General features: G+C 41.3%; 1 protein-coding gene across 1 annotated transcript in view; it reads left to right on the top strand.

Annotated features, from left to right (window-relative positions):
• The window catches only part of LOC145393835 (heparan sulfate glucosamine 3-O-sulfotransferase 6-like), a 56,807-nt gene extending 42,116 nt beyond the window's left edge, over nt 1-14,691 (top strand). The window contains exons 6-7 of the mRNA XM_080267879.1: nt 9,660-9,867; nt 14,458-14,691. Coding sequence (XP_080124005.1) covers nt 9,660-9,867; nt 14,458-14,691 — 442 coding nt within the window. The remainder of the gene's footprint in view (nt 1-9,659; nt 9,868-14,457) is intronic.
• The last annotated feature ends 3,415 nt before the right edge of the window (nt 14,692-18,106 follow it).

Below are 18,106 nucleotides of genomic sequence, written 5' to 3'. Positions count from 1 at the left end.
TCCTTTTAATGAATCTGATTTAACAAAGTATTTTCAGTTGTTTGAGAGGGTAGCTACAGGTTTTAATTGGCCCAAAAAGTATTGGCCAGTACTCCTTCAAACTGTTCTCACCGGTAAAGCTCAAGTAACTTATGCATCTTTGCCTCAGGATCATCGTTTTCGTTTTCGTTTTTAAAGGCTCCAACATGCTTGCATGTGTCGGCCTTGGTCACCTAATGGCGGCTCTCCACGCTGCACGATCCATTGCAGCCTCCCTGTTCAGTCCCTTAACCCTAAGGTCACACTTAATGACCTCATCCCATGTCTTTCTCGGTCTACCCCTCATAACCCCACCCCCAATATTAACACTTCTCACCTTCCTCACCCAGTTATCATCCCCCATCCTCTCCACATGTCCAAACCACCTCAATCTACCTCTCCTCATCACAACACCAATACACTCCAGTCCCATCCTACCTCTCAACTCTTCCATTGTAAACCCAGCCCCTCCAGACCTTGGACGCAGGGACGCACTGCACATCCACCTAATCATTGTCATTTCTGTACGTCTGAGCCGGCGAATGTCTTCCTCCTTCACTGCCCAGGTCTCACTGCCATACAGCATTACACTCCTAACACATGCTGCATACAAAGACCCCTTAGCACGTAGGGAGAGCCCTCTCAATGTCAGGAGAGGCAAGAGCTCCCTGAACTTCTTCCAACCACTTCTCACCCTAGCCACAGAGCTAGCTCCAGCCCCACCTCCAGTACACAACATGTCTCCCAAATAACAAAACTCTTCCACACACTCAAGAGATTCACCAGCAAGCTCAATCCTTTCACGTATGACGATCTGATGTAGTTAAGAGCTTGATTCTTAAGACCTATGAGCTTGTTCCTGAAGCCTATAGAGTAAAATTTAGGACAACTTATAAGCAAGATAAGTAATCCCATGTTGAGTATGCAAAAATCAAAGAAGATCTGTTAGAGCAGTGGTTAAATTCAAAGAATGAAAATTCTGATTTTGATAAATTTAAGCAGATGATTTTGCTGGAGGACTTCAAAAGGTGTATTAATAAAGATGTAAGCCTATATCTTGATGAGAAAAGAATAGATAATTTGTCTGATGCTGCAGTTTTAGCGATGAATATGTTCTCACTCACAAGAGATATTCTAAAGAAAAAAGGAAGGCTGAGAGTAAGTACGTTGCCTCTACTCAGAGTACAGGTAACAGGAAAGAGAATATAGATGATGTTTTTCAGGAAGTAAATACCAGCTTCACCTCTAGATTTCAGAAAAGTAAATGTACTTATTGTAGTAAGCTTGGTCATACTACGGAGAAATGTTTCAGGAGACAGCGTGATGTGAACAAAAAGGAGTCTTTAAATATTCAGTCAATTGGTCTAGTATCCACCCTTGAGAGTTCCCAGAATTCCTTAACTGAGTTAACTGAACCTGTTTTGAGGGGTAAATTAAATTCTCATGATGAAGCTCCTCTTTTGAGCAGTGACGTGGGTGACACTCTCAAGAGTTCATGTGCTAATTTCCTGTCTGATGGTTTTCTCAGTCCTCTGGAGAGTAATGACAGGAAATCAGTTAAAATATATCGTGATACAGGTGCTTGCCAATCCCTTATGCTGACCAGTGTTCTAGGCTCTAATGTTAATTCCTCTGATGAAACTGTAATCTTACAAGGTGTAGGGAATAATTACTTCTCTGTCCCTCTGTGCAGAGTGAATTTAGAGTCTGGTTTTGTTAATGGTTCCGTTATGGTTGGGTTGGTTGAGACACTCCCAATGTCAGGTGTAACTTTCTTACTTGGAAATGATATTGGTGGAAGTCAAGTGTGTCCAGCTCCTCAGTTGTCTAGTGAACCGGTGACTGCGACCCAGGATTGTGATATCCCTGATGTGTTCTCAGCATGTGCTGTCACTAGGGCTAAGTCTAAAGTTACTGGTGATTTAGAGGATAATGATGATGGTGATGTTATCCTAGCTGACACTTTTCTTGCTAATTTGGACCACTCACCAGATGAGGCAGTACCCCGTAGTGTTGATAATTTATCTCGTCAAGAGTTGGTTGAGTTGCAGGTTGCTGACCCTGAGTTGAAAGGTCTAGCTAACTCTGCTTGCAGTGAGGAAGAGTCAGCTTGTGCTTCTACTTGTTATTATATAAAGTCAGGAGTACTTATGAGGAAGTGGAGACCCCCAGCAGCATCAGCCGACTGTGAATGGGAGGTTGTACATCAAGCTGTCATCCCTCGTGTTTGTAGGCAGGATATCATTAGAGTGGCTCATGATTCCAGTTTGGCAGGACACCTTGGAGTGAGGAAGACTGTGGCACGCATTTTGAAACACTTCTACTGGCCAGGTATCTTCAGAGATATTTCCTGGTATTGTAAGTCTTGTCACCTGTCAAGTTGTGGGGAAGTGTAATCAGACCGAAAAGGTTGCACCTCTAGTTCCCATTCCTCCTTTTGAGGCGCCATTCACCCGTGTGTTGGTGGATATTGTGGGCCCTCTTCCTAAGACTTCTTCAGGATTTTCTTATGTGTTGACCCTGATTGATATGGCTACTCGTTATCCTGAAGCCATTCCACTTAGAAATATCTCAGCAAAGAACGTGGTTAAGGAAATGCTAGGGTTCTTCACAAAGTTTGGTCTGCCCAAGGAGGTACAGTCCGACCGGGGAAGTAATTTCATGTCAAATGTTTTCAAGCAGTCTCTGAAAGAGTTGGGTATCACCCAGATCACGTCTTCAGCTTACCATCCCAAGACCCAAGGAGCGTTGGAGAGATATCATCAAACACTCAAATCGATGCTCAAGAAATACTATTTGGAACATCAGAAAGACTGGGATAAAGGTCTTCCATTCGTTGTATTTGCCGCAAGAGAATCTCCAAATGAATCACTGAGCTTCTCACCCTTTGAACTACTGTTTGGCCATGAAGTGAGAGGACCCCTTAAGCTACTCAAGGAATGCTGGCTGTCGGAGGAAGATGACGTCAACCTGCTGGAGTATTTGATGAAGTTCAAAGAACGGCTGTCCACTGCTTTACAGCTGGCGAGAGAGAATTTAGGAGCTGCTCAGGAGAAGATGAAGACTTGGTATGATAAGAAGTCCAGGTTACGCCACTTTCAGCCAGGAGATCAGGTTTTGATTCTGCTACCGGTGCATGGGCAACCTCTTCAAGCCAAGTTTAGTGGTCCTTATTTCGTGGAGAAAAAACTCAGTGATGTCAACTATGTCATCGCCACACCAGATCGTAGAAAGAACAAGCAACTGTGTCACATCAACATGCTAAAGTTATATCACAGGCGGGACGAAAATAACCCAGTCTGCACTGTAGCTGTTCCACCCGAGTCTGCAAGTGAAGTTCTCCCATGCAGCATGAGCCTGAGTGATAGTTTGGGGAAGAATCCTGATATCATGAATGATCTCCAGACTAAGCTTTCTCATCTAGCTCCCGAGGAAAGGCAGGAGTTTTCGGCATTACTGCAGGAGTACCCGCAAGTGTTCCGTGCTACTCCAGGAAAAACCACTGTATTGATGCATGATGTTGATGTTGGAGACGCAAAGCCAATTAAACTGCCTCCTTACCGTGTGAACCCAGTGATAGTTCCTCTCATCCAGAAGGAGCTTGGCTACCTGTTGGACCACAAGATGATTGAGCCCTGTCAGAGCGAGTGGAGTTCTCCTGTCACTCTAGTCCCTAAGCCAGGTGGGTCACAGCGGCTTTGCATCGACTACAGACGTGTTAATCAGATAACCAAAACAGACATTTACCCTCTCCCTCGTGTGGAAGATTGCATAGACAAGATCGGAAAGGCTAGGTACATAAGTAAGTTTGATTTGTTAAAGGGATACTGGCAAGTACCTATGACTGAACGTGCTAGGGAGATCTCATGTTTTGTAACACTAGGAAAGACTTTTGCATGTTCTGTAATGCCATATGGTATGAAGAATGCACCAGCCACATTTCAGAAGCTCATGAATGTTGTAACAGAGGGTTTGGCAGGGTGTGTTGTTTATATTGATGATGTATTAATCTTCAGTGACAACTGGAAAGATCACCTATGCCATGTCAGTAAATTTCTTGAGCGTTTGGTTCAGGCTAATCTTGTTGCTAATTTATCAAAGTGTGAGTTTGGTCAAGCTAAAGTTCAGTACCTTGGGTACGTAATTGGTAATGGACACGTTGTACCACCAGGAGCTAAGGTTCAGGTTATAAGTGATCTTCCCAGACCTAAAAGTAGGAAAGAGCTACAAAGATTTTGGGGAATGGTAGGTTATTACCGGAGATTTGTTCTTAACTTTTCAATTCTTGTATCACCACTTACAGACCTACTGAAAAAGGGAGTTAAATTTGTCTGGACCGATGACTGTGAATCCTCTTTCAGCAAACTTAAATCTATCCTATTAAGTCAGCCAGTGCTCGCTACTCCAAATTTTGCTAAGCCTTTTAAGATGGCTGTTGACGCAAGTGATACAGGAGCTGGGGCTGTTTTGCTGCAAGAGGATGATCAGGGTATTGAACACCCTGTATCTTACTACAGTAAGAAGTTCACTCCACCTCAAAAGAACTACTCAACTATTGAGAAAGAGCTTTTGGCCTTGATTTTGGGTTTACAGCATTTTTCATTTTATTTGTGTTCTGGTTTTGACCCCATAGTCATTTATACCGATCATAACCCACTGAAATTCCTTAGTAAGTTTAAAGATAAAAATCAGAGATTGACAAGATGGAGTCTACTTCTTCAGGAGTATTCATTAGACATACAACATATCAAGGGGAAAGAAAATGTTATTGCAGATTGCTTATCTAGACTTTAGACAGATTGTTTTAGAGTAATAAGAAATTTCCTTTGTAAATTTCTTTTTCTTTGTGGGGAGGTGTTACATAGCCTATGATTTCATCATCCTTTGTATAATTCTAACGTACAGTATGCTGCATGTTTGATCACGATTCGCCTCGTGGCTTCCATAGTGCGTGTTCTACCTCACTCCCCCCCTCCTCCCTTATAGTAGAGTAAGTCGTTCTTTCTGTTGTTCAGAGCAGGAGTGTCAACTCTTTGTCCCCTATGGCTTCATTTGCGCGTCCTTCTTACAAGTTGTATCAAGCTCTGCCGGCCCCTATATAATGAGCTCAGTCTCTGCATTAATTGCCACTTAGATCTACTCCTCATTTTGTTCACATCTCTGTCCTCCCCTGTACAGTTGTTATTATTTTTGTGAGTGATCAGGAAGTCTCCAACCATGTAGCTGCTGTGTAATTTGAGTATAAGTGTTATTACATTTTTTCTTGTACTGTATAGCATAAGGTGTTAATTCGTAGGCCTGGTGAGGTTTTTGTAATTAATGTAAAGTTTTTACCGTCAGCCAGTAGTAATAATATTTTGTATCTGTAATAATATATCTTGCATTAACTGAGCATTATCCGGTTTTCTCATTTTATCAGGGCTGACTTAGATAAATTTACTCTTGCTAATTTCGTGTTAATAGAGGCTATTGCAGTTAACCATATATTTAACCTGTTTTTTGCCATTACATTATCCTTATGAGTCCTGAATGTTTAGTTGTTAGTTTGAGCATTAAACTTTAACTTGTAATTTTACCTAACTCTTTTGTTTTGAACCTAGAACTTTGCGGGACAGTAGTGATTTTTAGTATTCTCACTTGAAGTGTTCATTATCTTTCGCTGTTCCGTAACAATATATATATATATACACACACACAGTATACGTGCGCGTGTGTGTGTGTGTGTGTGTGTGTGTGTGTGTGTGTGTGTGTGTGTATCTATTGCCAGATGCTTTAATCCCGTAAGGGATGGCCACAAAAAATGCCTCCATGTCACCCGGTCCCCCGCAATTTCATTGCCCTGCTCCCAGCTCAAACATCCCCCTCTCATATACCTCTCCACTCCATCCCATCATCTCATCCTGGCCTTCCCCTCCCTCGTTCTCTCTCCACCTCACCCATATACACTCTCCTCGTTACTCTCGCTCTCCATCCTCTCCACATGGCCAAACCACTTCATTGTGTTTCTCCTAACGCTTTCAGTCACATCCACATCCACACCACAATGCTCCTTCACTTCCTCATTTGTTATTCTGTCTCTCTATGTAACTCGACCTGCTCCTCTCAAGTTACTCATTCCCACTGCTCTCATTCTTGACTTTTGCCCTTCCAACAAGGTCCAAGCTTCACTTCCATACGTTAGAGTTGGTATCACATTACTTTCATGCAGCGACTTTTTTACTTCCATGCTCACTTCCCTGTTTCTCATCACTGCTTTCAAAGAAGCAGCAATCTTTCTTCCTTGTTGTACCCTCTCAAGCACTTCACCCTCCAAAATTCCATCCTTACTCATCACACTACATAAGTACTTAAATGCACTCTAATTATCCATTTCCTCATCATCCAACCTCACTGTACGTTCAGTGACTTCATTTCTCTCGAAGACCAAAACTTTAATTATTCCTACATTCACCTTTAGACTCCGTTTCTTAAACACTTTCCCAAACTCATTCACCAAGCCTCAATTCCCCTTTATCTTCACCTAACACCACAGTATCATCTGCAAGCAACAGTACACGGAGTTTCCAAACGTCCTCTCTCATTAAAGCCGCTCCAACATCCACTGCCCTACCTTGTATCTCTTTTATAACCCCATCCATATACAGATTGAACAACCATGGAGACATGACACATCTCTGTCTCAGTCCAACATTTAAATAGAAAAATTCGATCAATTCACTATCCAAATGCACTGCAGCCATAGCAGCCTCACACACACTGTTCACGGCATTCAACACCTTCCCATCTACTCCATATATTCTTAATATTTTCCACATTCCTTGTCTATCCACCCTGTCATATGTTTTCTCCAGATCCATGAATGCCGCATACTACTTCTTTCCCTTCTCTACAAACTTTTCCACTAAAGACCTAAGAATGAATATCTGATCTACGCAATCTATTCCATTCCTAAAACCTCCCTGTTCTTCACCAACTAATTCCTCTCTTATTTCCTTAACTTATTTATTTATTTATACAGAGAGAGAGAGAGAGAGAGATGAAGGTGAGTTGTGGAATAAGGCACAAAGAGAGACAGAGACATGAAGACAGTGTGTGATGAAAGGGTTGGTGATGAATGAGTTATGTGCGTGTGTGATGAATATACATACATACGCACATTCATATATACATATATTCATATAAACATACAAACATACATACATACATACATACATACGTTCAAACATACATAAATACACTCAAGCACATACACATACATTCAAACATACACGCACACATAAACATGCATATACACACACACTCCTACGTAATACATACACAATCAAGCAGAGAGTGTGCATACAGTATATACATATATCGAACCACTAACTACCACACATGCACATATACAAACACACATACAATACATGCACACACAAACACAAACGCGCATACAGAGTAGCCTACATATTTACACACGATTCCTCTCTCTCTCTCTCTCTCTACTGTATATATATATATATATATATATATATATATATATATATATATATCCCTATTTCAATCTCCCTATTAGGCAGATCCCTCACAAACACACAACATACATGTGTACACACACACACACACACACACACACACACACACACACACACACACACACACACACACACGAAAGATATAAGAATGAGAGGAAGAGAGAAAGAGCGAGGGAAGGAGGGAGGGTGAAAAACTAGAAAGGAAGACGGGAAAGTAGGAGGGGATGGGAAACGGAAGGAGAGGTAAGATGGACGTAAGAGAGGATGGAGGAAAGATGGGAGGAAGAGGGAGAGATGGAGGAAAAAAGCAGAAGACAGAGAGGGAGGGAGAGGAGGAAGAGGAAGAGATGGAGGGAAAAGGAAGAAAGGAGGAAGGAGTAGGGAGGAAAGCCTTCTTTCACACAGCCTGACGCCATCATGTCTGCACACCGCTTAGCTCTCTCTCTCTCTCTCTCTCTCTCTCTCTCTCTCTCTCTCTCTCTCTCTCTCTCTCTCTCTCTCTCTCTCTCTCTCTCTCTCTCTCCTTCCTTCCTTCTTTCTCCCTACATTTCTTTTTCCCCATCTACCTATTTTTCCTTCACATTACATGCCTCTCTCTCTCTCTCTCTCTCTCTCTCTCTCTCTCTCTCTCTCTTTGCCATAAGGTCAGCAATGAGAGGGACGTGGAGCCACCGTCCCACAAAACAGACCCACATTATAGCCACATTTCAGGGTCACACCAGACTTAGCTGTATCAGGTAGAAAATATACCAGACACAGATACCAGAGCAATATTTCAGCCTCTGAGCTATATCAGTTTCATGGAAGTAACACCAGAAGCAGCAATCGTACTCTGCAAAATACCACAACATTCCTAAGGCAAAAATGAAAAACTAAAATTTTTTAATATAGTAAAATCCCCCTCATATTTTATCCTGATATATATATATAGAGAGAGAGAGAGAGAGAGAGAGATGTATATATATATATATATATATATATATATATATATATATATATATATATATATATATATATGTATATATAAATATATATATATATACATATATAAAACCGCCCTATGTACGAGTTGACACAGGGCTCAAGGAAAATATGGAGCGACAGCCCTACTCACCTGTAATCGAGCTCAACCGAAATCTTCCACTATCGGACATGCTTATCTCACCTACAACATATACAAAACACAGGGTCAAATTCCCATATACTTATATAAATATAAGTTTGATTCTTGCTTTAAATGTTTGTTTTTCAATTAATTACATATGAAAATTTTTGTGCTCCCAAATAAATAAGTAAAAAAATTTAACTTTGGTAGGTCTCAGTGTGTATTATTTTTTTGTATTAGTGAGAACTGGAAAAAGTAAATTGAATTTTCTCTGGCTAAATTTTGTGCCAGCAGTTGCGGTTATACTTGAAGGGAATGTAAATTAAAATTGACATTTACCCTTTATGTTAGTTAATACTTTTTTAAATTCTATAATGGGCGAAATCAATTTTTAAAAGATAAATAAATTATTATCATTCGATTAATAAGTTACCAAATAAAGGAAATAAACTAGTATTAGATACCCTGCTATACCTTTAAGAAAAATTTAATATCTGCTTAGTAACAGCTATGTGCCACATCACACCTTACCACACCCCTAGATATCTAACTTCTGTCTATCTTTCTCTTCCACTACAGTGATCAGAATAATTAGTCCACTGCAAAATACCACAAAATCACACCACAGCACCTTACCACACCTCTAGATATCTCACTTCTGCATATCCTTTTCGCCCACTACAGTAATCAGAATAAAATGCAGTGGTAAGTGTGGCAGGTGGCGGCGTGCGTTGGATTAGCTGGTGTTGGTGAGGCGTGTTCGGGGCCGTCCAACTGGGAGTGGGGGCCAATACACCCACGACATCTTACCCCCAACACAATTCATCCTTTTCTTTAATAGCCCAGTAAAAGTAGGCTGGTAAAATTACTAGAGATATATACAGCACCCCGGCTATCTCCTTCTGCCCCTCCATCAGGAACAAAATACCACAACATCACACACGGCCACAAGCTGTCACCCTCTACAGTAATATCGTTCTCTCTTCTATAGTAAAGCTTAATATTTCCTCACCTTGCTGCAATAAACACAAGTGGCGTCGTGCGTTCGATGAGCTGGCGTTCGTGAGGGCGTCCCCGGGCCTGGTCAACTCGGAGTGGGGGCCAATCAGCGGGGGTTTGTACGCCAGACACCTACAGCGATGGCTGGACTACTTCCCCAGGTCCGCCATACACGTCGTCAGTGGAGAGAATCTTATACGGGACCCAGCCGCTGAGCTCTGCAAAGTGCAAGTGAGTTTTTGGCTTAACTTCAGTGATTTGCGATATTTTTGAGTGAGTATGGGTATATTTGGTTAAGTCTGATTTGGTCTGGTTTAGTCTGAGTTACTTTGGGTAATTTTGGCGTGACCTAATGCGTCTGGGTAACATGGAGCAAGCACGGATTTAGGGGGGCTTGACGAGGTGGGGGGGGGGCGGGGTGAGTAAGCACACCTATTTTTGGCAGTCCAATAATTGCTTATACTAAAAAAACAATGCTTATACGAAAATATATGCATTAAATATCTTCCTGCATCTTACAGCACTTGCACCTGCCAACGATAGTGTACTACTGTGTCTAATGCAAAGGAAGTGCATTGTAATTTGATTATTTAATTGGACTTACTATAGTCTATTTGATTGACCTGTGCACCTGAGATGTATGGGGCAAGTAGGGTGTGTTTGCTTCGCGGCTGCTGATTGGTCGCCGATGATGTAAATCTACAGCTTTTCTTATTTTAACACATTTATATTTATATTTTTAAATTGCCTGGAATAGAAGCAACCAGTTTAAATATAGAATAATTTCCGAAGCTAAAGGGGTCAAAATTAGCTTTTAAAGTTTACTGTTATGAAAGAAATTTTGAGGTTAATTATAAATTTTTATAAAACGATGAGTGCCGTTTGAAGTAAAATATCCACCCACGGTGTACACCTACGTCCGCATGTTGCATTATAAAATCCACCCACGGTGTACACCGACGTCCGCATTTTGCACTACAATACATGCCTGCATTTATTTCAGTGACATTGGCGGCCAATTAGCAGCCGCGAAGCAAACGCACCCTACTTGTCCCATACATCTCAGGTGCTCAGGTCAGTCAAACAGACTAAAGTATAGTAATTCTAACAAGATCGCGGCCCCCCTTTTCCAAAGTGCTGGATCTGGTCCTCTGGGAGTTGGTTTATATAAGTCTGGGTTTGGATGTTTGGGTGTGTGTAGATGTGTGTATATTTAAGCAAGCTTATTACATTCGCACACACAAACTGAAGGTGTGTGGCATATTTGGTCCAATGTGCGCTCGTGTGCGTTTCAGTGATCAGCTCAAAAGGACTTTGCCCGATTTTAACTAAACTTCGTGGATGGGTTAAGGGTCAGTCAACAGGATGATTTATTGTACTTTAGACCAATAGGTCAATGCTGAAGGTCACAATATTTGACCTAGATAGGTAAATTAAAAGTTTTAATCTTCTTCAGACAGAACTTGGTGGAAGGGTTGAGGGTAAGGCAAGAAGGAAACAGTTCGATTTTGGGAACAATGAGTCAAACGTCAAGGCCATAAGGCAAGGTCAAATTTCGATCAATGTGCCTGAGTGCGAAATAAATAGCTAAAACAACTTTGATGTGATATGGACCAAACCTTGTGGAAGGGTTGAGGATCAGCCAAGGTAATAACCTTTTTTTAAATAATAGGTCAAAGTTAAAGGTCACACAGTAAAGTCAGTTTAAACAGATTTATTCTATTTACACCACACTTTGAGAAAGGTTAGGTAAGGATAAAGGGACTGAATTTTGAGAACAGTTAGTCGCAGGGCAAGGTCAACCTAAACAGTTTTGATGCAATTTGGATCAAACGTGGTGCAAGGATTATGGGTCAGGCAAGGATGATGCAACTCAATTTTGAGGGTAAATCGAATGGTCAGTGTCATAAGGTAAAATCAGATGTGCGGCTATTAGACCAAGAGGGGAGAAGGGTGTTGCACTCTCTGAGTGTTCTTTGTTGTTTTGATATTCTTTAGTTGGGAATTAATTTGGTTGAAACTGGTCTGATTTGGTTTGGGTGACTTGGGGTTGGTTTGGTTAAGTTTGGTGGGGTTTCGTTTGGTCTGGGTGACATGGAGTTGGTTTGGTTAAGTTTGGTGGGTTTGGTTTGGTTTGGGTGACATGGAGTTGGTTTGGTTAAGTTTGGTGGGACTTGGTTTGGTTTGGGTGACTTGGAGTTGGTGTGGTTGTTTGGTGGGTTTGGTTTGGTTTGGGTGAACTGGTATTGGGTGGTGTGGTGTTGGTCTGGTTAACCCTTTAGAGGTCAATGTTTTCCCTCAGGTAAACAAAGTTGTCTTAATAATGCCTGATGGTTTTATTCAGCTTTACAGAGACCCTCGGCGTGAAGGTTTAACCCCTTCACTACCATGACGTATTTTTGTTTAGTTCTGTTGCAGCCAGACGATTTTATGCAGAGTAGGAGAGGCTTTGTGTACTGGAAGGGTTGGATGCTAGCATTTATTAACCCCTTCACTGATAGCTGAATAAAATTGTTCAGAGGCATCATTAATGAACTAAACTAATGCATTATTACGAACGAGCGAGCGATGATTGCTCTCAGTTGAGTTTGGAAATGAGCGGCCTGGTCCGACCCGGCCCGACCCGGTACGATCCGACCCAACCGCCACGCGGCGCAGGAACCCTTTGGGATATCGAAATTCCCAAGGGAGTGTTCGGTTCTAATCAGTGAACACCTCTATTACGAAATTAAATTTTAAAAAAAATCCGTGGTAACACTGTGTTTTTGTGCATCGGCTCTAGAAAATAAATATTGGGGATTCCTCCTACTGTATAATTTTATATCAGGGGGAAATTGTGATAACATAGCGCTCGCTCGCTCGTCGCGCCTCGCAAAGCGCACTTTACTGGTGGTTGTAGAGGGTTAAGGTTAGGATTGGAGTGGGGATAGGTTGTAAAGGTTGAGGTTGTGGGTTGGAATGAGGTTGGCTGAGTTGGGATGAGATGGATGGGATCGATTCACTACGCTTGCTGTCTCCCGCTCCTCCCTTCCTTCCTTCCTATTTCGCCTCCCTTTCTTCCATTCTTCTCACTTCTCCTCCCATCCTTCCTTCCTTCTCTCTCTCTCTCTCTCTCTCTCTCTCTCTCTCTCTCTCTCTCTCTCTCTCTCTCAAAAGTAAATAAAAATAAAAATGATCATGGACTGGATAATCAATAAGATTTTTTGTGATCCCAGGCCGTCCAGCTCAACAAGTTCATTCCAGCCCCATTGACGAAAACTTGGCTTGGGTCTCTCTCTCTCTCTCTCTCTCTCTCTCTCTCTCTCTCTCTCTCTCTCTCTCTCTCTCTCTCTCTCTCTCTCTCTCTTTTGTAGCAGCATTGAGATTTTTCTGTCTGTCTGTCTGTCAAGCTGGGCTCTACAAGGGATGTTTATCTATCCATTTATCTATTTGAGGTTTCCCAAGAACTGTATAAAAATTCAGGTGGTTTTTCTAGGGCAAACTGATAAAGTTATTTGAGCTGCATTTTGATCCGTTATGGAGGTACAGTTACTGATGATGTTATGGTGAACCAGCAGTAAGCGTCAAATATGCGTTGATGATGATGTTATGGTGAACCAGCAATAAGCGTCAAATATGCGTTGATGATGATGTTATGGTGAACCAGCAATAAGCGTCAAATATGCGTTGATGATGATGTTATGGTGAACCAGCAATAAGCGTCAAATATGCGTTGATGATGATGTTATGGTGAACCAGCAGTAAGCGTCAAATATGCGTTGATGATGATGTTATGGTGAACCAGCAGTAAGCGTCAAATATGCGTTGATGATGATGTTATGGTGAACCAGCAATAAGCGTCAAATATGCGTTGATAAACACTGTATTGCGTGTGTGCAGTGATATGGTGAGTGTTTGATGGGGATGGATGGCAGCCTGATTACACACGTGCTGGCGGCTTGTACGTTATTGGCGGGGGTAACTTAAATAATCATTACTAACTTTCTCTGAATGTCAGTCTGTCTCTGCCTGCCACTAAATATAAATTTATCCACGCTAAACTAACATGCTGTTCGGAGAAGTAAATCCAAAATGGCAGTGAAACAACCCCAGCAACAACTGTCACCCTTCTCTGTAAACAACCAAATGTGTGAGTGCACGTGTGTACATTTCCATGTGTATGGATTTGTACACAAATCTGACATTTTTGTCCCTCTGCTTATCCACCAAGGTAAGAGACAGATGTTGCCATCACATGTGCCATATTGGTGTCCTGACACACGGTATTCCAATACCACAGTAATTAAAACACTGTTCTCTCTCTCAACAGGAATTCCTTGGCCTAGGCAGGGTAATCACAGAAAAACACTTCCTCTTCATTGTCAACAAAGGGTTTCCATACCTGGTAAAGAGAGAGAAGAGTTGGCGACTCCACTGCCTAATGTCATCTAAGTCATAGAAAACACTTCTTCAATAACTTCATGTAAATCTATCGGTCTATCTATTTATTTGTCCATCTATCAATGCATGAGACAAACTAACACACTACCATTTCTCAACAGGTATTCTCTGAAGCACACGGTCACTGCAGAAAAGCCCCTCTAATATACTCTCCATCCACCAATCTATGTATTCATATTCCTTATGCAAATATTTATGTTTCCAGTCCAAAACTAACACTGCCATCTTCCAACAGGAATTCTTTGGGCTCCGCAGTGAAATCACAGAAATGCACATCTGATAAATTGACTATCCACCAGCCTATGTATTCAAATTCCCTATGAATATAAACTGGTATTTATGTTTCCAATTCAAAACCAATTCTCCACCATCTCTCAACAGGAATTCCTTGGACTTCGCAAGGTAATCACAGAGAAGCACTTTTTCTTCAACGTAACCAAGGGGCTTCCGTGTCTGGTAAAGAGAGAGAAGACTGGCTGGCCACACTGCCTAGGGTCATCTAAGGGTCAATCCCACCCACCAGTCTCACAGGCCACACTCAACACCCTCAGGGACTTCTACAGGCCATTCAATTTTAAATTCTACAAGATGGTCAGGCAGAACTTTAGGTGGTAGTGATTCAAAGCTCTGGGATAGTGCTGAAGGTGTTTCAAGCAAGAAATCCTTTCAAAGGCTTCTAGAAAATGGTGTTAATGATTCAAAAGCCATCAAAGACTCCTATATGTCACTGAACTTTATGTTCTGCAAGATGGTGGAGCGGAACTTTGGGGGGTAGTGACTTGAAAAAGGATAACGAGAGTGGTTTGAATTTATAACATGACTAATATATTGTTGATTACGTAACACTACCAAAAACTTCTTCAAGTCCTTCTGTTTTAAGTTCTACAAGATGGTGGGACTGAATTTGAGGTGGCAGTGAATCAAAGCTCTGAGATTGTGATGTAACTGTTTCGATCCAGTAATGCCTTCAAAAACTCATAGATGGTGTTAGTAATAGGTAAGCCATCACAGACTTCTGCATGCAGTTCAGTTTTAAGTCCTACAAGATGATCGGACAGAATTTTCAATGGTAGTGATGCATGGCTACAAGACTTGGCCTGAGGGTCGTATTCTAAGTGTCTCTGAAGATTTCATAACACCTCTTTCTAAGCAAATTATTCTCCACTTGGATGACATTGGTGTAGACTAAAGCCCATATACTCGTCGGTTAAGGAAGCTCTCAAACACGTCTTCCTAAGCGATTTATTTTACTTATCACCCCTTACTATTGTCTTCTGTGTTACGTAAATCACTCCAGTACCACCATTTTCAGCATAAATAACATACATGTCGATTTTAACCATTCCAAAAATAAATCTCTATGGAAGAGGTGCTAGGATCTTCCTTAACCGATGAGAATACGGACATAAATCATTCCTGAAACGCTATATACAATGCAACATACGATGCTAAGGTGTAACATGCTAAATAAATTAATAAGGAAGGGGTGCTGAGACGACTCCTGCACCACCTGGATTAGAGCTTTAAGTTTTATCAATAACATAATGCCACGAAAGACTTCTACATGCATATTATTTTTAAGTAGTATAGTAGCATGTTGGAAAAGACTAATACATATCAGCTTTAAGTTCAACAAGATGGTAGGTCAGAACATTATGGCCGGAACATTAAGAGGCAGTAATGGTGGTGTGATTATGAAATGAAACCAAAGAATTTTTTATGCACTTCATTTTAAGTTTCTCAAGACTCTGATTGCGATTTGATTCTCCCAAATGTGGCCATCAGTGGCAGAAAGTTGGAATCTCCAAGATGCAAATTGAGTGTGGATGCCTTGGTAGTCTACGCAGAGAACAACGACTATCAGTGAACAGGAAGAGAGGCGGCAGAACAGCTTGTGGATATTATGAGTACCCAAAAGATAATCACATAACAGAGTAGCTGGGTCACGTAGAGGCGACGTCTAAGCTTGAGTATGGAAGCCTTGATGGTCTAGTGGACTAAGAATGGTTATCGGGGAAACAAAATGTCACAATAATGCACAACTACAGGAGCCAGACTGGTAGGAAATGGTTCGATTCCCCGAGAAAAAATATGTGGTGGACAACTCGAATTTGAAACAGGTGACTTGGGGTTTTATATGTCGTGTATTACCAAGTATCCTGCTTTTTAAGTGTTGTGAACCATGGAAGCCTAACCTCTGGCACCTACACCTAGAAGAGATTAACATGGGATTTTTTTTTTTTTTTCATAGTTACTGGGATGCTCTCTTCAATCTCTTCACTGCGAGGATCTTCGTATGCTGAATAAACTTGTATGTAGCTTGCAAGAATAAAACAAAAGAAAGTTAAAAAAAAATACAAAGGACTGGATTACTGAATTTTAGTCTAAGCCTCTCCTCAAGTGGATTAACATTTCGGCAGCAAGACTAAGTAAACCCTCTATATAACGAACTCCGTTTAACGAATTTAAACGTTAACAAACTTTAACCCAACAAAACAGTACAGTACGACATTGGATCTAACGAACTATGGGTGATATTTAAATCAAGACGACAGTCATAATCGGACTTAACAAATTCTTCTGATATAGCATCACATAGTAAATCCAATTAGTTCGTTATAAAGAGGGTTCACATGTCAAAGACCGCGGCCATACTGAAGGGGCAAATTTTAATTTATGTAAGCGGAAGTTGATCCTGGCTTTATTTTTATATGCAGTATGTACATACATAATGGTGTTTATTTATTTTTTTTTTTACTGGATGTGGTTTTCTCCGTGCAATGAAACCAGGCTGCCAGTGCTCAGCGGACGTAAAAGTAGCGGCTTAACTACATGTGACGTGCCCAGACTGAAGGCATTGGCTCCAGTGAAGTAATTTTTTAGCTTCTAGCTGTTGCTGCCACACGGGGTTATTCCAGCCAACGCTCTAGCAGTGAAGGGGTTAATGAAGACTTTATCCAACCCCTCCAGGACCAAAAGTCTCTCCTCAGCTGAATAAAATCATCTGGACAGCAAGAATGAACTAAAAATGGGTCATTGGATTCAAGTGCTTACATATGTGTGCTGACATGTGTGTGATTTGCCCTGGCCAATATCATGACTAAATGGGTGAACTCTGGGATACCATAACTCAGAGCGGAACGTGTAGGAGAGAGAGAGAGAGAGAGAGAGAGAGAGACGGAAATGACGAAAAGAGAACTTAACAAAAAGGAGAAAGCTAGAGGGAGAATGAGAGAAATAAAACTGAGGAAGAGAGAAAAAGAGGGTAAAGAATGGAAGGAACCAGAGAAGAGGTACAAAGAGAGAAATAAGGGAGGGAAAGAAGAAAGGCAGAGGAGAAAAGGAAGAGAAAAGAAGGCAAAAAGAAACAGGAAAACAAAGTGCCAAAAAACAAGGTGGTGGTAGTGTGTTGGTTGTGGCCTGAAAATGATGCGACGAGAAAAGGAAGAAAAAAAAGAAAAACAAAAGAGGAAAACATGGATATAAAAAGAAACCGAAAAGAAATGAGAAAAAAATGAGGTGCTTTGAATGAGAATAAAATGATTGTAAGAGAGAGTGAGGAGGGTAATAATAAAATTAATGAAAAACATGTAATGAATAAAACAAGCACAGCAGGGCTGTGCAGCACCATAACACTGATACTGAGAGGCTTACAGTAAACGTTAATAATGCCATAGTAGTAGTAGTAGAAGTAGTAGTAGTAGTAGTAATGATAATAATAATACACAAAATAATAATAATACCATAGTAGTAGTAGTTACGAGCGAGGGCGAAGCCCTTGTGAGTCTCTCGTTAAGTAGTGGCATTTTCTCACATACGAGCGGCCTAACCCGGCCCGGCCTGACCGTAACGCTTTTGAGAAGCTTATATCTCAGCACCACAGGGCCGATCACTGCGTGGTTTGCACCATATGATGTCCAATTCATTAAGATTTGTTTTTGACAGGTTTCATCACACCCAGGCGGTGCACGTGGCACGTGACAAGCGCCACGTGTAGCATGTCGAAAATCTTCAAAAGAGGGCCACAGGC

This window comes from Coenobita brevimanus, chromosome 25, assembly GCF_032717465.1.
Source record: "Coenobita brevimanus isolate Jiangsu-jjx chromosome 25, ASM3271746v2, whole genome shotgun sequence".
NCBI lineage: Eukaryota > Metazoa > Arthropoda > Malacostraca > Decapoda > Coenobitidae > Coenobita > Coenobita brevimanus.
The sequence above is the reverse complement of the archived record's forward strand: the minus strand, read 5'-3'. Positions and strand labels throughout refer to the sequence as shown.